Below are 19,903 nucleotides of genomic sequence, written 5' to 3'. Positions count from 1 at the left end.
AGGGCTTGCCCAGCGTTTGCCTACATGGCCCAGCTTTATGCTGACCTGAGGTTTGCCAAGGTGATGGGGGGCCGGAGCATGGCCAGCCAGGCACTGGAGGCAGGTGAGAGCCCACCAGCCCCGCCACGCTGTCCCTGCCATGCTCAACCCCACGGCCTCAGCTGCTCTCCCCTGCCTTCCTCCAACAGCCCTCGGCATGAATGAGGCAGAGAGCCCCTATGACAACACGCAGCCAGCGCTGGCAGGGCAGGATGGGGACGGGGCAGAGCCCAGCCCAGGTGAGTATCCAGCTGGATTCCAGCGGACCCAGGATGGTTCTGGTGTGGGTAGTGGGTGGTGTTTTGGGGTCCTCCCACTCCCATCACCCACACCATGCCATTTGTGCCATCTCACCACCACTCTGCTGCCTGCAGGAAGGAGGTGTGGGAGCTGCCAGCGGTTTTCTAGCTCTTCAGGTGATATCTGTGGTCTGTTGTGTTGTGCAGGGCGCTGGTCCCGTCGGTGGTGCCTCCCTGTGGGTCTGCTGGCAACTTGCCTGCTGCTGGTGGCTGCTGTGGCCCTGGGGGCTTGCTGTGAGTCAGGGGACTGTGAACATTTGGGACAGGGAGTGGCTGGGTCAGGGAGGCATCTGGGCTGGGGTGGGCACTGTGGGTGAGTTGGGGGGTGAATAGAGGCATACTCGTGCACACTCACTGCTGAGTCCCTCTGCCCTGTCTGCCACAAGCTGGCCTATATCCCTCGCACATCCTGACCACCTCCTTTGCCTCCCATCATCCATCTTCCTTGCCTTACTCTCCATTTCTGCTTCTTTTCTTTTGCATCCTGGTGTTGCCCAGCCTCATATTGCTGCACCTTCCCTGCCCCTGACCTGCTGCTTCTGCTCCTACACCCCATCCTGCCTTGCCCTGCTCTCCCCTGCCAGATCCTGCCGTACCCTTAACCGTACACTTCCTTGCTGTGCCCTTCCCTCCCATCCTTTCCCACTCAGCATGGATAACTTTTGCCCTGCCCATCCTACCTGCCTTAAGCAGGGTCAGTCCCACGTCCAGACTGTCCCAAGCCTACGCCTCAGCTCACCCACTCTGTCCCCAGACTGGCAGGTCACCCGTAGCCTGCAGGACACCTCCCGCAAGCATGCGGCCGAGCAGGGCCGCCTGTCACAGGAGCTGCAGGCACGGGAGAAGAGCCTGGAGGAGACACAACTGGAGCTGGCATGGGCCAGAGAAGAGCTGCAGCGAGCATGGCGTGAGGGCAACATCACCCAGCTGGAGCTGAGCAGGCTGAACGTGGAGCTGCGTCGTGTCACGGGGGTCCTGGGCAAGACAGAGAGGGAGGTGCAGGAGGTGCAGGGGAGGCTCAACAACAGCGAGAACACCGTGGCCCTCCTGCGCTCCTGCACAGCTATAGGTAGGGTGATGATGGAGCAGGGATGGGGTGCTCCAGGTGACTGGTACCCCTCAGCAGGTGCCAAGGGGCAAACGTGGCTTTTTTGGCCACATGGTGCGGACAGGGTGGTCCAAAGGCTGAAGCTATGCCTGGAGCAGATGCTGAGCCTGTGATATCCACTGGGAAGGTGTGGGGTTGTTCCTTGTTCCCTCCCAGGGCATCTGTGGCTGAGCAAGCCCCTGAGCTATGCTCCTACCCACAGATTGCTGCCCTTCGGGCTGGCTGCTGTACAGGGGCAAGTGCCTCTTCATCTCCTCGGAGAAGAAGACATGGGAAGACAGCAGAGATGAGTGTGAGAAGACATATTCTCAGCTCCTGATCACCAAATCCTGGAGTCGTTGGACTGTGCCGGTAGGGTGCTGGGGGAGCTGAGGGCAAGAGATCCAGTGATGGGGTCCCCAGATGGGCTAGCACTGTTCTGGGGGCCCCCTGTCCTGCTAAAACATTGGAGAGTGTAAGGCTGTTCTCTGGAGCACATGGCTGGTGGTTGGCATTGGACAGAAAGGCTCTGGCACCCCTGGATGTTTCCCAAGATGGAGCAGGGCACCAGGGCTTCTCAGCTGTCCTGCCTCAAGAAGCTCCAGCCCCAGGGGCTCCTTGGCGAGATGATGACCCTCCTGCTAAGTACACAGTACTGCAGTACATAGGTGGCATGGAATGAAACACAGAAAGGCACTTTTTCTTCTTCTCCAGACCTTCCTGAAGAATGCAGATGTCCCTTACTGGATTGGACTGCAGAAGGGCAGTTTTCCCTGGTACGAATACGGCTGGCTGGAGGAAGAGGACTCGGAGAGCGAGGGGGTTGTCTCGGAGGCCTGGTTCTGGGTGGATGGCTCTCTTTATGAAAGGTACATGGCAGCACTGCCTCTTGCCAAAACTCCCCTCCTCTGGCATGGCTCTAGGAAGCATTTTAAATCCCACCAGTGCCCAGTTCCAGGCACAGGCCCTGGGAAACAAAGAGCATCAGAGCAGCAGGGACTGAGAGAAGGTGGGTGCAGTGGTGTGATGAGATGCTTAGAGGACAAGCAAATGGAAAGCCAAGACTCAGGGGGGTGGGTAAAATGCAGGGCATGTGAAACAGGAGTGGAGAAGAAGCAAGAGTGGATACAAGAAACCCCAGGTTTTATTTGGGGCCTAGGCAAGGTGTTTGAGCACCACCTCTATCCCCCACATGCCTTCTTGATTCCTCTCCAAAGGGAGATCAAGCCTTCCTGTCTGTGGAGAGTCCTGGGCTCCTGCCTGCCACGTGCACCACCTCCTCAGCTTGCTGCTGCTTCCTCTTGCAGTGTCTGAGAGCACTGGGGAGGAACAAACCTGTCTGGCCAGGTTCTGGGTACCTGGCCCTCCATCCTCAGCCCTGCCATGGGGCCTGCCCCCAGTGCAGACCCAGGGCTCAGGCCAGCTCCTCTGGTCATCCACGTGCCTTCAGGGAGGGCCTGGCTCTCCCCACTGCAGGCATGGAACAACCCCTAGCAGCGAGGCTGAGAGGGGGAGGCTAAAGGGGTGTTGGCAAGCACTGCAAACCTTTTGCACAAGTGTTTCTCAGCCTGCCTGAGGAAGTGCAGGGATGCATCAGCTGAGCCTTCAGCCTGTGAAATCAGTAGGGGAGAACTGGGGGATCCCCCCTTTGACTGCAGCATCCAACCCCTCCTCTGCCAGTGTACAAAAGGCAGCTCTCAGCAGCCGCAGCTGCCTCAGCCGCGTTTGTAGAAAGAACATGTCAGTGCCTGATGTGTTGTTTCCCCATTCAGGCCGTGGCAGTCAAAATCGAATGGAACCTGTGCCATAATAAGCCGAGGGAGTATCAAACCCACCCAGTGCACTGGTCCCAAAGACCTGCACCTCTGGATCTGCGAGAAGGCAGCAGGGCCAAGCCACCCTTTCAGGTGATGATGGCTGCTGGCCCCAGCACTGCTGTGGTGAGTCTGCCCACACCAGGTTCTGCTGAGTCTGGGATGCACGGGGCCTGTGGGGTGTGTAGGAAGGAAAGCAGGGAGCCTGCAGCTCTGCCTGGGGCATGTTGACCCCCTCCCTTGGAAAGGGAGAGGAATGTAATCACCTCCCTGTGCTGGATGGAGCCTGCCTCCATCCCTTTGCTGCCATGGGCGTTCTGAGTCTGAGGTTGCTCGAGGACTACCTGAAGCCATGGCTCACCAAAGGGACAAGATGGGGTTTGGTGAGGTGTTTTCCCAGCCCTGTTGCATGTGGTGGAGGCTGGGCAGCATCTCACCCTCCCCTTCACCGTCACCCTCACCCTCCTCTGCTTTCCCCTGCAGCACCTGCATCCTGCACTGCCTCTGCTCCAGCCTTGCTGCATCCTTGCCCAGGATATCCCATCCATTCAAGAAAACCACTTCCTTCTCACAGCCCGCTGCCCCTGGGCCACCCAGGTCCTTCCCACTGATGCCCAGTGGCCCTTTGTCTCCAGCTGATGTGCTTTGGCTGAGTGGTACAGGCCCCACAGCCCACCCCACACCTGCATGGGACACTTTGGGTCTTCCTGAGCACGAGGGCTGGTGGGCAATGGGGAACCCAGGACCGGCTGCAGAATGGAGCAAGCACTGATACTCAGCGCTGGAGCCATGCTGCACACCCAGCATGGAGACAGCTGCAGTGCTGGCATGCCAGGAGTAGGTGCTGGGGACAGCACAGCCCCACCCTCCATGCAGTCCCCTCCCCACAGCAGGAATTTTCTGCCTGACCCCACTGCAGGAGCAGCTTGGCCATGGCTTTCAGACAACCCAGCACTCAACGGCCTCGGCAAAGCCTCAGCGCCCAAGGAGGGAAGCTGAGCCTGAACTGGCCGGTGCCTGTGCTGACGTTTGGGGATTTTTTTTGCGCTAATTAGAAAGTAGAGCAGTGACCTTTAGGGTCCTATGGTGTGATTGTGCCTTTCAAAAGCAAAAGTTAACTCAGGCACGTGTAGCAGGCTGACGCTTTGCGAGACAACTCATCCGGACTTTAAATAGCTGCTACACATGTGCACATGTGAAGATTAAGCAAAGTAGCCCTGATGTAACACTGCAGCCAGGTGAGAGCAGAGGAAGTTGTGCTCAACCAGGCGAAAATGCTCTCGATTTACGATGGGGTTGTGTGTGCCATATATAGCTGATTAACTGCTATGTGAGTGAGCTTGCATGAAGAGCAAAAGGGTGTTAAAGGCAGGCTTTTTGGAGGTGGCACGTGTCACTTGTCTGTCTTGTCCGCTGGCTGAACCCACTTTATAGCAATAAAGAGACCCAGTTTGTCTGCTCTTTGCTTTCTTGTGTACCATGACAAACACGGGCTCAAGGGCACGAACCCAAAGGACCTAAATAATGAATGGGAATTTGTCTGAAGCCATCTCAATCGAGATGGGCACTTGAAGGGAGTTGAGATCTTGGGCTGAGCCAGGCTGCTTTGCAGTCCTGGAGGAGTTCCCCAGAACGCCCAGGTAAGACCATGCAAACTTCTGGGCCCACATCTGATGTGCATCCAAGAGACAGAACCAGCAGTCTGAGTTGCTGGGACATTCAGTTTTTATTGAACACTTTAAATAAGCTGGGTATATATTACTAGCAATTATTATTAATAATAATAAAAAACACAAAGAGTTCTGCATTCACCAGTGCATTGTGCAGGAGGGAGGAAAGCCGGCTCCCACCCTTGCCGGGGGCCAGGCAGCCTAGCTGTGCTGCCCACTGGCCCCATCCCCATGATGCCAGGATGGCATCCTGGCCCCTCTGCCAGCATCCTGCTCCCAAACCTGGGTGCCAGGGGGATGTGAGGCGCTGTGCTGACTCAGCACCCAACCCCCTGCATCAGTCAGGCAGGGACAACCCCAGTGCTGGCAATCCTCCCCGTGCACTGCCCATGGGCATTGCCCCTCTACGGTCCCCTGCCCTCTTCTCCCCGTGTCAGGGACTGGCTGTGCTCCCCGCGCTTGTGGACACACCACATGGGTTCACCCACCAGCCCCCCAGGATCCCCAAAAACACACATACACACGCTGACCTCTCTACCCCAGCCCAGTCCCTCTCACCCACCTGGGTGCAGGGCGTAGCAGGCTCATTGTATACCCCTCTGCGAGAGCCTGCAGAGGGGTGAGCCCTTGGGGAAAGGGGGTCCTGGATCCAGGGCTTGAGCCCCGTGGCCCCCGCGGGGGACCAGCCCTGCCGCTTGGGGCAGTGCTCAGGGCAGCAGTGTTATTGCACTTTGGTCCCCAGCAGAGACCCAGCCCACCTCCAGGGTTCCCTGCAGATCCCCAAGGCTGATCCTGGTGGGGTGGATGCCCAAGTGCCTGGGCAGCGCCGCGGCAGCCACAGCACTTGGCACCACGGCCACTGGTGGCCACCACGTGCCGAGTGAGGCCAGACCGTGGGGACGTGCCAGGCTCCTGCACTGCCCAGTGCTGTGGCTGCAGAGGGGTGCAAGCCCTGGGGTCCCCATCACTAGGACTGTGCCTCCGGCAGCTTCAGGCTGGGCTCAGCCAGCACTGGCCCCAGGGCTTTCTGGTGTTGGCCCCGATCATGGCAGATGAGGCTTTTGGCCTCGCAGTTGAGGTTCTGGTAGCGGGGCGGGCTGGGCGCTGGCCGGTGGCAGATGGAGGCAAAGCTGAAGCTGAAAGGACTCAGGCAGCAGCCGGGGCAGGGCAGCACATCATCCTGCTCCAGCATGGCACCAGAGCTGTGCCCAGGCAGCATGGCCGAGCGCTCCGTCCGCTCCAGCGCCGCCGCACAGGAGATGCTGAGCTCGGAGAAGCCGTGCTCCAGCCCACTGCCCCAGGCCAGAGGTTTGCTGACCATCATGTGGTTGTCGTTGATGAGGAGCCCGTTGGGGGCTCGCACGTCTGGCTGCCAGGGCTGTGTGCCCGAGGACGCGGTGCAGATGAACTTGCTGTTGAAGGGGAGTGGGGTGGGCTGCGGCGGCTCAGAGCTGTCTGGGCCGCAGTCCATCTGCTCCTCTGCCCTGGAGCTGGGGGTAGAGGCTCTTCCCCGTGCTGGGGGAGGAAGGAGGGCGGGGGCCTGGGGGTCATCAGTGGGATGAGGGGACCCCACACCCAGCTCCAGGCCCCCCCGGTGGGGCAGCTCAGGAGAGGAGGGCAGAGAGTGGCACTTGCGGGGGCTGGTGGTGGGTGCTGAGAAGTCACACTGCACCTCCATGGCGGGCTCAGGTGTCACTGGGGAGCTGAGCTGCAGCGGGGCGGGGGGTGGCAGGTTGAAGGTGAGCGAGATGACCGACTTGCTCGGCGTATCAAAGAGCTTGATCTTCCCCCCCTTCAGGTCCTCACGCTGGGAGAAGGGGTTGACACGGGGAGACGTCTCCTTGGACCTGGCCCCGCTGTAAGGCTCCAGCGGCCACAGCAGGGCAGGTGACTTGGGAGGGAACATGTCAGACTGGCTGCGGGACAGGCGCTGGTCTGGCTGCAGGTGCTGTGTCCCCACCTCATGCAGGGGCGACTGCTCGGTATGGCTGGCTGACCTCCTGGTCACTCCTGGACACGGGCACAGGAGAGTGTTACCAGCAGCTGCCCGTGTGTGGTGCTATGGGGTGTTGGGCACCCAGTAACTATGGGGCACACCCCAAGGGAGGAACAGGGGGCCAGCTCCATCCTGCAGACATCACACACCCGTCTCCTTCCCCTACAGCTGATGGGGTAGCATGGGACACCTCACACTCCCCCATCTTTGCACCCTGCTATGGCCTGTCCCCGAGGCGCCCACGTACCACTGAGTGTGGCTGCAGTTCCAGATGCAGGCAGGCTCTCCCCGATGCCGAACAGGGTGGCCCCGGCACCCTCGGCTCTCAGCTGGTGCTGCAGGATGCTCTCCAGGCACTGCGTGATTTCCAGGAATGAGGGGCGGGAGGTGGGCTCCATCTGTGGGCAGGAGGAATTCCCTGTCAGGTCTGTGCCTCCTCAAGCACCCCAGGGAGCCTTGCACAGCAAAGGCAGCTCCCTGCTCTTCCTGTGAGCAGGCAAGGCAGCCTGTCCTGCCCGCCTGTGCTGGCAGGGAAGGGCAGTGGAGGTGGGAGTCTCACACTGCAGCAGTGAAAAGCCAGCTGGAGGAAGGCCGCCGGGCAGTCAATTCCCACCATGGTGCGGAAAGTGGTGACGTCCAGACCAAAATCCTGCACCAGGGAAAGGAAGAAGAGTGAGGTTGGGTCTCCTGGAGCACCACCAGGCCCAGGGAACCCAACACGGCCTGGCACCGCCCCCCACCCTGTGCTGTCACACAGGGCTGTGGACCTGGAAGCACCCCAGCTGGGACACAGAGGACGACCCTGATGTCATCCCAAATTGGGGTAAGGTTGTGGGATGCTGGGACACAGATATCTCTTCTGGTCTCTGACTGAATCCAACTGTCCTGCTCTGCTCAGGCTGACTATTGGGTTCTGAGGTTACCAGCAGAGACCACCCCTCCCTGGACAGCAAGCGGGACACAGCACCCCTGCCCTGAGATGTGGGACCAGTCCTGCACATGGGTCTCTGCCCAACACAGAATGCCCTCCCCCTTTGTTTGATGAAGTGGTCCCAACCCCAGTGCTGCTACCCACAGCTCCCCCTGTTCCCATCCCAGAGAGTCACCTCAGTGCGGGGCAGGTAGTCGGGGTCAGCTGGGACACGAGCGATGGTCTCACACAGGATGATGCCATATGCAAACACATCGGCCTGCAGAGAGTGGGGAGTCAGGGCGGTGCACTGCAGCCCTGAGGTGATGTGCCCACCATTCTGCAAGGCCACAGCCCTCCTCCTCCCTGCAGAGCCACACTGGGGCTCTGCCACCCGGTCACCACAGGGATGCCCCATTCCTTCCCTCTAGGTGCACCCCTGAACTGCAAACTCTGCAAACCAGTGGCAACACAAGTCTGAGTAAAGCCCCATGCAGGGCAGCCTCACCTTCTCGTTGTAGATCTCCCCACGCAGCACCTCGGGTGCCATCCAGTACGGGGAGCCCACCACGGCCAGCGGCTCCTTCTCACTGCCCTCACTGGGAGACATGGTGGAGTATCAGGAGCTGCCCAGTCCCCCAAATGTCCAACCTCCCACCCTTCTGCTGCAGCAGTCCAAATCACCATCTCCATCTCCCTTCCTGGGCTAACCCTCCTCCATGCACCCTACAAATGCATCTCTCCCCAACCACACCACCCCCTTCTTCATCCCCTCCCAGCCATTCCCAAATGTGTCCACCTGCTCCTGGAGTCCCCCCTGCCAGGGACCACCCTTTTAGCTGCATCCCCAATGTCCATCCCTCTCCAGCCTGTGCTCTGGGTGGGCTCCAGGGATGGGGATGGACAGATGGATGCTGCCCACGTACCTGTAGGTGGGGATCTTTTCCGCCAAGCCGAAGTCACCCACTACAGCTGTGTAGCCACTGGCCTCGCAGCGCACCAGGCAGTTCTGGGGGCACAGGAGGACCTGTCACACCAACTGCACCAGCCCTGCCTCTCTGGGGCTCCCAGGACACCCCAGCACAACACAGCCTCCTGCTCCCCAGCCTGCCACACCTGGGGCAGCAAGGCAGCAACACGGGTATGGGACAAGGAGGGCAACGCGGTGCCTTGGAGCATCCCGCACCTTGGAGGTGAGGTCGCGGTGGAAAATGCCCTTGGAGTGCAGGTAGCGTAGACCATGGGCGATGTCGAGGGCCAGCTTGACACGCATGGACCAGGAGAGGGGCACAGGGCTGTCCAGCAGCTGCTCCAGGTTCCCACCGTTGATGTACTGACGGGAAGAGCCAGACCATGGCATCACTGCGTCCCTCCCGCCCATAACACTGGCTGCCCATCTCTCATCCTAATGCATCTTCCAACCACCCCACAACACAGCCTCCCAGCAGGCCTTGCATGCACATGTCTCAGGCCAAGAATGCGTCCCCACAGGTAGCACTGTCCCTTCCCCAGGCTTGCAGGAACCCCAAGACTCACAGCTGCTGCCACACTCTTACCTCTGTCAGCGCGTGCAGCTGTCCCTGGTGCACACACACCCCCATGAACCTGTGAGACAGAGGGGACCTGAGGGTGGCCGTGGCAGGGACCGTCCCCAGGAGCTTATCCAGCATCAGCGGTAGCTCCAAACCCCCAGGCTAGGGAAAAGGGGGGCAATGGGGCCGGCAGTGGGGGAGCAGGTCGTACCTGAGGATGTTGGGGTGCGAGAGGCGGTTCATAAGCTGCACCTCCCGCAGCATGTTGCCCCGGTTGCTGGTCAGCTTGTTCATCTTCAGCACCATGATCTGCCCCGACTGGCGGTGCCGCACCTGGAGGGAGACGCAGGACAGGCTGAGCCCCATGTACCTCTGCAGCCCCCATGGACACCATGCTTCACGTGGCTCCCACCCCAGCCCCAGAAGAGGTGCTAAGCATCCCATGTGCCCAAGGCATATGGCACCCCAGCGACCACTAGGGCTAGAGGGGCACTCTCCTCACATCTCCAAGCACTCCCAGTACTGATGACACACATCCCCATCCTCGCTGGGGCACCCTGTTATGCTCCCTCCACCACGCTACACTGCCCTGAACTCCTGAGAGGCAACAACAGCTCCCACAAGCTGTGAGCACAGCCCTACTGTAGAAACAGGCAGGTGCAGGATTGGGGAGCACCAGGGAGGGCTTTTTTCAGGTCAGCACCACCTAGCCAGACCCTACCAGCATGCGGTGGAGAAGAGAGGGGGCACAATGTCCCTCAGAACCAGCTCTAGGTGTGGCAAACACTTCCATAGTGCTTGACCCCAGCCTGGCAGGGCATGGTGCTCGGATGAGCTGTATATTTAGCCAGCCCCAGCCTGATGCTGTCATACGATCTGGGGGCCTGGTCACCTGCCAAGAACAGCAGCTGGAGCATGGCCAAGCACGGACACCCCGTCCATCTGCAGCTCCCTGGCATGTGCAGGGCAAGGGAAGAGCATGGGATGCCCTGACCCAGCACTGTCATGGGGGGAGCCAAACCAGTGCTGAGGGTCCCCTCCTGAGCAGGTGCTGGGGGTGGGATGCCACCCCCGCCTCGGAGCAGCAGCTGCCTGGGGGGACAACCCCGTGGATCCCAGCTGCCCCCCGGCACACACGGAGCTGTGCACGGAGGCGCAGGCATTCCTCAGCGCTGCCGTCAGCTCCCTGCTCTTGTCCTTTTTAGTCGATGCTGGCTGAGGCTGTTGAGCCGCTGCCAGCCCCACAACACCCCCACAACACCCCTCACCTCAGGGATTGCCTTCCCAGGCAAAACACAGGGGGTTGGCTGGAGGCAGGATCCCCAGCACCTCCATCCAGCTCGCAGCTCGGCCCTTGTCCCCACCACAACAGAGGGAAGCTGGCATGCTGGGCCCTCCAGGGCTCTCCTCTCACCCCATGACTGGCATTGCTCAGGGAGCAGCTGTCCTGGGGTGCATGCCATGGATCTATCCAGCAGAAAATACCCAGGGGATGGGGCAGCAACACATCCCTTCAAAAGGGCGTGGGGGAAATGAGTGCTCTGTGAAGATCCCTCTACATGTCTGTGTGCACTGATGCCAAACCAGTCCCAGTCAGAGTGGAAGTGAGAGGCTGTGCCACCATCAGCTCACTGAGATCATGGAGAGGCTTTGAATAATTCAGCAGACACCTGCCTGTGGGCGCCCTGCTCCAGTTACACCTTTGTCACCTCCAGCCAGTCCCAGACAGCCAGCTGGCATTCCTGACCCACCAACACGGGCCACGTGACAGCAGAGCTCAGAATGGACCCTGGATGAGTGGGAAAGGGACACCTCAGACACCTGCCACCACAGGTCCCTATCCTGGCACCCCACCATGCTGCAGGGAGAAGGGAGGGTGGATTTCCCCATGCCTCCTCCTTGCTGAGCACTGGACATACTGAGCCTGTCCCAGGGTGACACTGCAGTGTCTGCTGTGGGGAGCACCCAGAGCGCTCCATCTAATGGTGCTCCAAGTCATCCCTGTGCTCACTATTCTGCTCACCACACCACAGCCCAGCAGCACCTGGAACTGCTGCCAACATCATGCTGGACTCCTGCCCCAGGACTCCTTAGTCACACCTGGACCAAGGGCAAGGGGCAACCCCACCCCATCCCCACCATCGCTGTCTTCTGTCCACCTCATACTTGTCGGCAGGGCAGCTGAGGGCACCACCAGAAACAGAAGCTGGGCTCTCAGCCAGGCTTCAGTGCAAGCTTTAAGGAGGAGGCCTGCGTGACGAAAGCAGGGTGGGCACAGTCTCCCTTGGTTCCTCCAGCTCCCCATGGAGCCGGGGGTTGAGGAAGCCAGAGCATGGACAAGGCCAGCAGGATCCACAGCTTTGCCAAGCCCCTGGTGCTAGGTGCTGCCCAGCAAAACCCATCACTCCTGACCCAGCTCTCCCGGCGGCAGTGCTTCCTTCCTTCCTTTCCCATGCCATGTGCGGCTGGCAGGACTGGCTCGGTCAGTTTGGCTGGCACCAGCAGCTGCCAGACGGCAGGACCCGGCTCAGTGGCGCAGGCAGGCTCATCCCTGCTGGGATGGCTGGAGGCGGCAAGGCTCCGGCGCCACGCGCCCACGTCGGGAATGCCGCGCGGCACACACAAATGCTGGCACTCGGTGGCCATGTGCCATAGGGCCGCCCAGCTCCCTGCAAGCAGCAGCAGCCCCGCATCAGGGAGCAGCGTCTGGTGGGCACCAGCTCAGCCCCACACGGTCGACATGTGCCCGTGGCTTAATTCCTCATTAAAAAGCCACCTGCCATTGGAATAAGCTGGGTGAGGTCTGAGTGCAGTCACGTGCTGTTGGACACCTTAAGATTAGAGGAGAGGCAGACTGGGGGAGGGAAGGTCTGGTGAAAGCAGCTTCTCCAGGAATTATCTCAGGGATCCCAGAAGCTCCTGGCCCATACAGCCCTGCTCTGATGTCTTTTTCCATGACTCCATCCCCCGGGGCAGGAAGGGCTCCAGGGGCTCCCAGCCCCATGCCCATGGGTCCTTGAGGGTGTCTAATATCCTGAGCTCACTTGTGAGGCCCTGTTCTGCCATCTCCCCTGCAAGTTCTGTGGCTCAAGGCCAGCCCATACCTTGATCAGCAGGGAAGGAGTTATGCTCCCTTCCCATGGATGTCACACGCACTGGCCTTGTTTACCCAGTCTGTCCAGGTGCTAGCACCAGCTCAGAGCCCTGGCTGCCCTCTGATGCACACACAGCAGCAAAGGGCACAAGCCATGACCCCAGGGGATTGAAGCCCCTCACTAAGGGGGTTTCCTCCCTCACTGACATCCAGGGAAGGCAGCGGGCAGCACAACCTCCTCGGGCAGGAAGGTGTCCCCTCTCGACTCTCTCACGCACTCTGGGATGGCGCCCAGGAATCCCAGCGCGTTCCCCAGAGCTGAGCTCAGCCGGGCAGCCGTATGGGGCTGCAGGGGGAGGGCAAGCTACTTGTCCCCCCCCCCAGGAAACAGGCAAGCCCTCACCCCTCACCGATGCTCCCTGGCATCCCACATGGCTGATTCACTGGGCACTTCATGGGGCTACTGTGGCTGAGCCGGGGTGCCATGGCACGTTGGTCCCCATCCCATCTGTTGCCAGCACACAGGGCTGGGGGATGGGACAGGCTGGCGGCAGCCCCAGCCTGGGCACAAGGGATCTGAGCTCTTTTAACAGCGGAAATTAGAGTCTTATTTAAAGAGCATGCTAATCAGAGCAAGCAGACGGCCTGCTCCCTCCCCGCAGCCAGCGCTCCCGTCTAGACATGGGGCAAAGCTCCGTGACATCTCCCCACTCGAAGGCCTCAGCAGCCAGCCCCCCTGCACCCTGCACTGGGGACAGCCTGGCACACAGCCCCACTCTCTGCATATTCCCTTGCCCCCTGCCCACACAGGCAAGGCACAGTCACACAGGGACACCACCCTGCACCCCTCACTGCAGAGTTCTGTGCGGAAGACAGGAGCGGGGCAAGGGAGCAATGCCACTGGTAACCCCACAGCCACCCACAACAGCTGCATCTGAGCTCACAGGAATCCCAATAACACAACTGGGTGGGACTGGGAAACGTGCCCATCAAACAGAAAAGGCAGAATCAGTCAAGACAGACTTTCTCTGAGGAAGAGACAAAGCACCTGCTCCTGGAGAGTGTTTGAACATCAGCAACCCCCACCTCCTGTTCTCCCAGGAGTGACATTGTGGGCACACCAGGAGCCACGGCAATGCCAGTGTTGCACCGCGGTGGCAGATCGCTGTCTGCCCTCACTGGCAAGCCTGGAGCACGCCCCATGATAGAGCAGGAGAGGTGCTGGCAGATCTCCAGCTGGTAAGCACAACACATTTCCCGTGCCCAGGACTCCCAAGTGGCAACTGCGGGGCCAGGCCTGCTCCCAGCCTTGCCACGGCTGGCTGACCTTGGCAAATTCACTTCCTCCCTCCTTGCCTTAGTTTCCCCATCGGTGTCACGCTGCTTCACTCTCCATAAAACAAGACAAGGTCCCTGATGAAGGGCAGCAGATAAGAGGGAGTGAGTTGCTCCATTAGTTGTACCGGAAAATTGGAAGTAAATAGAAAATCCCAAAGGTTGGCGGGGGAGCGAGCAGAGACAGGCAGGTGACAGCAATGCCAAAACCTTCTCCTGAGCTCTGCCTGTGCTGGGAGCTACTAATCCACATGCACACACACACAAAATGCCGTGGAAATGGGGCGCTAGGCAGAGCACATCATAGAGGTGCACCCTGGGAAATGGCATTTCCAAGAGGATGTGCAACATCAGGGCATAAGGCTGAGACTCAGATGAGTGAAGACCTCTGGATACAGCCCCAAGGATGCTGCTCACAGCCCCCATGTCTGCTGCAGACAGCGCATGGGAGAGTAAGAGCGGGATTTGGGGAAGACATGCAACAGTGCTTTAAGGGCTGGAGAAAATGCCTGGCACAAACAGACCTGGCTCAATCTGCTCAGTCAATTGGAAATAGAGAGGTGGCTTCCTGCAATGTCTGTGTATCTGAGAAAACGGGGGGGCTAGTGCCTCTGAAATTGCACAGGGAAAGGCAATGAGAACCAGCTGCTCCAGAGGGAAAACAGCCCTGCTCTGCAGCACAGTGGGGGATCAGCTATGAACAAGCGCCATGAAAAAGAGCAGCTTCTTGTCACTGATGTCTCCTGTTTGCTCTGGACCGCCCTTCTGAGAGAGGTGCTCGGCTGGAGCAGGATTGGAGTGGCTAGCTTGGGACACCAGGGCTCGGACACTCTGAGCCCTTTGGCTTCATTGTTGAGAAGCCAGCACCCTGCCTGGCCCTGGCTCGGGTGCACACCAGGACTGAGCTACCTGTGCAGGGGCAGAGATATCCAGGTCCCCTCCCTATCCCCCACACCCACCAAGGCTGGAATGACATACAACTCGGCAGCCACACAGAGGAGGCAGATTCAAGTGCCCACAAGCCTTGGAAAGCTATAGAAGAAACAAGGGAGGTGGGAGGAAAATGGGTCCTGGGCTGCCCTGCCAAGCTCTGTCCTCGCAAGCTCAGGCAGCCAAACCCCAGCTCAGATCCCAGGCTTACCCCACCATCCTGCTGAGCTCTTGGACTCAACCCACTGCACGAGCACAAAGCCCCATCTGGCCCTCTCCCGTCCCTGCTTCCTTGCCACCATGCACGCATGTCGACTCCTGATCCCCATCCCACCCCTCAACCTTTGTCAGTCTCCCAAATCCTACATGCCAGCAGCCCCACAAGAACATAACGTGTGGGAGAAGGAGCATTTTGTGGCTCCCGCAGAGACTGGCAAAACAAACAGTGAGGCAAGAAGAGACTGTGGCCTTGCTGAGACACGGAAGCATCCATTATTAAAGAGCCATATCCACGCCTGACTTTATTAAATGCCTCCCTCTGCTCCAAGGTGCTGCTGTGCGCTCCAAGCCAGAGATCAATAGCAGGAACCCAGCCAGCAGGGAGGTCATGGCTCCACTGGGAGCTCCAGGAGGGAACACGGAAGAGAGGGACCCTGCTGCACACCTTCACATGCCCCTCTTTTGTGGCTGAAGAGGAGATGGGTCTTGGGGGGTCTCCCTGCTGAGTGGGGAATGGTGTCAGGGCTGGAGAGGGTCCCCAGGGTACTGCCAGGATGTGGATGCCCAGTTGCGCTGCCTGTGACCCCAGTGACTGTGGTGGCAGGCAGTGGGGGTTGTGCCCAGCCCTAAGCTGCTCTTTGAGGGATATGAAGCCACTAGATCGATCACCACTTAGGGACAGTCCTCGCCCAGTGGCTTATGGCACCTTCAGTGATGCTGAGGCACAAAACAACACATGCACACACCTCCTCTCTGCCGGGAGGGGTGGTGGTGACACCGAGGCACAGCCCTTCGTCCCCAGCAGCAGCGCACTGGGCTGGCAGGATACTGTCACCACGCACCCCTGCCTCACTGTTGGAGACCCTGAGCTCCCCACCAGCACTCACACACCCCTATCCTAGGCACGGACCACACACAGGCATCCCCACCCTGACAGCCCCAGAGAGGACGGAGGACAAAGACAGCTCTGGGGTCCCAGCTCCGTGCCGTTCTACGGCATCACACCCCTGTCCCACAGCCAGACACCTTCGTGGGGCTCCCGTGGGGAATCCTGCACATCACCTGCCCAGCAGGCCCGGCAACGCCGGACATCACCTTGGAGTGGCTAGGAACGCTGCCTGGATTCCCTGCCACAGGCACACCCTGGGCGGGTTCGGGTCTCCAGCCTTTCGACAGGGGTCCCCGGGGCTGGGCTGCCCGCCACCCGACCCCCCGCGCAACCCACGGCGCAGCGCTCGGAGCGCTCAGCCTCCCCGGCTGTAAACAGAGCCGGCGCTCCCCTCCCCCTGCTCGGGGCGATGGAGGCACAACGCCCCGACCGGGACGGGGCGGGCGGCGGGGTCCCCATGTCCCCGCCGCACGGCACCGCCTCGAGCACCCCCCGGCTCGCCCGGCTGCCGGGGCTGGAGGTGGGGACCACAGTCCCGAGTCGAGGGTGCGGCCGGGGCTCCGTTGTTGCCGCGGTCCCGGGGGATGCCCGATCCCGGCGGGATGCCTCGCGGACCGCCATCCCCGCTCCCGCCCCGCACACCTTGAAGACCTCGGAGAAGAAGCCGGCCCCGATCTTCTCGCAGTAAAAGTCGTCGATGCGCGCCAGGGTGGAGACGGCGCTGCGCAGCGCCCGGTACGAGGAGGGCCGCAGCCGCCCGCAGCCCGGCCACGGCCCCGCCGCCTCCCCCTCGCCCTCCCCGGGCCGCCGCGGCAGCTTCTCCCACTCCATGTCGGTCCCGCCGAGCGCCCCCAGTGCCATTCACATCCCCGCCGGGGCAGCCGCGCGGCCGGGGCGCCGCCGCTTTCCCGGCGCCCGGGGCGATGCTAGCAGCGGCGGCGGCGGCGGCGGCGGCGGCGCGGGGCGGGCGGCGCTCCGGGGCGCTCCGCGCTCATGGCCCGGCGCCGGCGCCCTCCCGACCCCCGCCGCGGCCCGGCGCTGCGCCTCCGCCGCCCCGAGCGCTGGCACCGGCGGGGCGGGGCCGGGGCGGGGACAGCCCTTAACTCCTTGGGACCCGCCGCCGTCGCCGCCGAGCCCAGCAGGAGCACCCCCCACCCCCGACACCGCCCTGCCCCGGCGGGCACCGCGGGGTCCCGCACGCCCTGATGTCCGCGACCACCGGCACCGGCCTCCGGTGGGTGCCGAGAGGGCGTCTCCCTACGCGCCAGGGTGGGCTGTGAGGCCCTGAGATCCCGGGGCACGGCTTTACGTGTACGGACACGGGGCTTTGACTGTCCCCGACCCCTGGATGCGCCATACAGGCATGGGAGTCTTCCTCCCCTGGGTCCCACCTGGATGCGCACTGTAGGTGCGGGACTTCCTTTCTCCCCTGGGCCCTGCCCGGATTCTCCGTGTAGCTACGGGACTCTCTTTGTCCTCGTAGCGCCCAGTCCCTGATGGATGGACAAAAGGCGTGGAGGTCTGATCCGATCTCCCCATATATCCAGCCCCACCCTATACAGTGTCGTGGGACAGTTCTCCCATACAAGCAGCTGCTGGCAGGATGAGCCCCATTGGTATAGGCTTGGATCTCTACACAGGGGCTCTGATTCTCCCCGTGTGCCCACCCCAGCCTGGGTGGTGTCTCGAGGCAGTGCGATCTGCCCTCCTGAGGAGCAGGGAAGTGCAGCCTCTCAGTGACAGCATGCCTGCTGCTGCCTGTTGCACCCTTTCGCGTTCCTTGTTTTCCTGAGCTCTTCCACTTCTCCCTGTTTTCCTCCTGCTTCCTGCTCCCCCACCTCAGGCCTTTTGCCTGCTCTGAGGCTGATCTGTCCTGTCCTTCCTGCCCAGGGACTTTCTGCAGCTGGATCTGCCCTTGCTCAGTCCCACACATTTTGCTGACACTCTCCTTGGCATCCACCTACCTATGCTGGCCCAGCCCTGCCCCAGCCGCCTCTCTGGGTGCTGCCTCTGCAGCTCCCCTCAAACAGCTTTGCTCCAGCTGTTTCCCTGTGTGGTAGGACTGGCTGCACATGCCCTGCACCACTCTAGCTGTTTTTCCTGCTGGGAAAAGCAGCCACATAGAGTATCTCCTGATACGGGATTTTTTGGCCAGTGCTCAGCTCCAGGTGCCACCAAGCACAGCATAAACACCATGGACCATGAGCTCTGGGTTTTCCTCCTTGTCCCAGGAGAGAGAATAACCCTGTGGGCTAGAGCAGGGAACAGAGCCTCTTATTTATAGTGGGAACAGTGCCCTGCCCTCCCCCTAGGAATTCATGGTATTCCTGCTCTTCCAGGCCTGCAGAGGGAGTGGGTTTGTGCAGGGCAGGTTTCCTACATGTAGGGAGCCAGAACCTGGGGACAGGGCTCTTCCAGTCCCTCTCCCATGGGGTCTGAGCCATCCTTTTCCTCACCAGTGCCACTCCAGCCTGCCAGGGTGCTGGATGGCATGTGCTGGGGAGGCCTCTGTAGCCATGGGGTAGAGTGCTGTGCAACAGGCCACATTCTTAGTTTTCCTCAGCCTCACACATATGTCCTGCTGACAACAGCCCGACAAAATGACAGGAGCAGCTCCATGGATGAGAGGAGAGACCAGCATCTGCCTGTGGGGACAGGAGGCTGTAGGCTGTGCCCTCCCACGCTGGCGTCCAGCTGCAGCTGCTCGGATGGGTGGCAGTGGGTGCCTACCTGGGCTCAGCCCTGGTGCCTGAAACGTGAGCACACTGCTGCACCCACAGCCCAGTGAGAATCTCCTGGGTGGTGTGGGACAATGCTCAGAGCAGCACAGCCAGCTCAGTTGGGGCAAGAAGGACAGCCTCTTTCTTCCACTTGAGTGCAGCAGATTCCTGATGGTCAAGGCACCGCAACAGAGATGGGGAGTCCTGGTGAGGCATCTTGGAGACAGAAACTCAGGACCACTGCCTGATCAGAGCTCCTGCTGCTCACAAGTGACTGGGTTTACATCCAATTAAGTTGTAATGGATAAATTAAAGCCCTGGAGATGGCTCTGACTGTGGAAATTGCTGCTGCAGGATTTGCAGTCCCTTCTCTCATCAGCACTGCTAACTCTACTGTGCTATTTCCATCACGCTCTACTCCTGCCTGACACAGCAGGGCTGAGCTGAGACATGGCTAAAAGTCTCCAGTGCCCCAAATCCTTCCCATGGTGCAGGCAAGTACACTCTGAGCAGCTGGGTGCAAAGTGAGGCTGGGCTGAGCCTGCAGCAAACCCTGAATTAAGCTCCTCAATCCCTGGGGAGGAAAAGCAGAAAGGAGGTCTCCCTGGCTGTACTCTGCTCACGTGGATCTGCAGGGGAGAGAGGAGGGGGGCTTTGTCCTCTTTGCCCTTCTCTTTCTGGGCTCTACACCCTTCTTCTCTCACAGGGAGAAGGCTCAGGGATTAATAAACATCTTCACCCTGCCTGCTGGGAATGGTGCATCACCCAGGCAGAGCAGGGGTGGGAGCTTTCAAACAGCCTAGGGAGGCTGGAGCTGGAGAAGTGCAGGGTTGTCTCGTAAGGATCAGGGTGCTCTACAGGTGTGGGGTGGCCAGGCTGTGTGCAGGGCAGTGGGGGATGCCGGGGCTCTCCACACAGAAAACCCGATCCTTTCTGCACTTCCACCTCTATTCCACAACAGCACCTGTGGCACTGGGGTCCTTGCAGGACTGCTCTGATTGGGATGAGCCTCGCCCTGCTCGGAACCCCAGAGCCAGATCTTGTACAGTCCCCTCCTCTGCACCCATGTGCAAGAGCCCATCCATACCTGAGGCTCCTTCTCTGCCAGTACTCCGGAAAATCAACAGCTGCTGCTGCCAGGGGTGTGCTGCCAGAGCAGGCATAAGGGTAACGTGCACAAGGGTTTTCCAGCCTGGAGGGGCTGTGCAGACACAGGGGTGAGCAGGGCAAAGAGCACTGGCTGACTCAAATGACTCCCTTTGGTCATTTCTCCCTTTCTGCTTTGTCTCCAAAATGTGGAGGCTCTTGGTCCCAGCTATCCTCTTTCCTTCTGTGCCAGAAAATCTCTGCCCTTTTCTCACATTACCAC

At 60.5% G+C, this 19,903-nt stretch overlaps 2 protein-coding genes across 2 annotated transcripts; one reads left to right on the top strand and one right to left on the bottom strand.

Annotated features, from left to right (window-relative positions):
- Positions 1-24: 24 nt before the first annotated feature.
- On the top strand, positions 25-4,605 carry CD72 (CD72 molecule). Its single transcript, XM_069001913.1, has 8 exons — positions 25-103; positions 189-278; positions 486-572; positions 1,093-1,407; positions 1,649-1,797; positions 2,140-2,294; positions 3,198-3,365; positions 3,723-4,605. Exons 1-7 carry the CDS (start codon positions 25-27, stop codon positions 3,334-3,336), a joined length of 1,014 nt encoding a protein of 337 aa, XP_068858014.1. The 3' UTR covers positions 3,337-3,365; positions 3,723-4,605.
- Positions 4,606-4,942: 337 nt separating this feature from the next.
- TESK1 (testis associated actin remodelling kinase 1) lies at positions 4,943-16,771 on the bottom strand. The gene is made up of 10 exons (XM_069001740.1): positions 16,457-16,771; positions 9,559-9,680; positions 9,372-9,420; positions 9,002-9,148; positions 8,742-8,824; positions 8,324-8,414; positions 8,012-8,095; positions 7,465-7,554; positions 7,153-7,303; positions 4,943-6,919 (listed from the first exon to the last, which is right to left on the bottom strand). Exons 1-10 carry the CDS (start codon positions 16,673-16,675, stop codon positions 5,877-5,879), a joined length of 2,079 nt encoding a protein of 692 aa, XP_068857841.1. The 5' UTR covers positions 16,676-16,771; the 3' UTR covers positions 4,943-5,876.
- Positions 16,772-19,903: the final 3,132 nt, after the last annotated feature.

The sequence above is a fragment of the Aphelocoma coerulescens genome (assembly GCF_041296385.1).
Source record: "Aphelocoma coerulescens isolate FSJ_1873_10779 chromosome Z unlocalized genomic scaffold, UR_Acoe_1.0 ChrZ, whole genome shotgun sequence".
NCBI classification, from domain to species: domain Eukaryota; kingdom Metazoa; phylum Chordata; class Aves; order Passeriformes; family Corvidae; genus Aphelocoma; species Aphelocoma coerulescens.
Note: the sequence above shows the minus strand (reverse complement) of the source record. Positions and strands in the feature narration are given on the sequence as shown.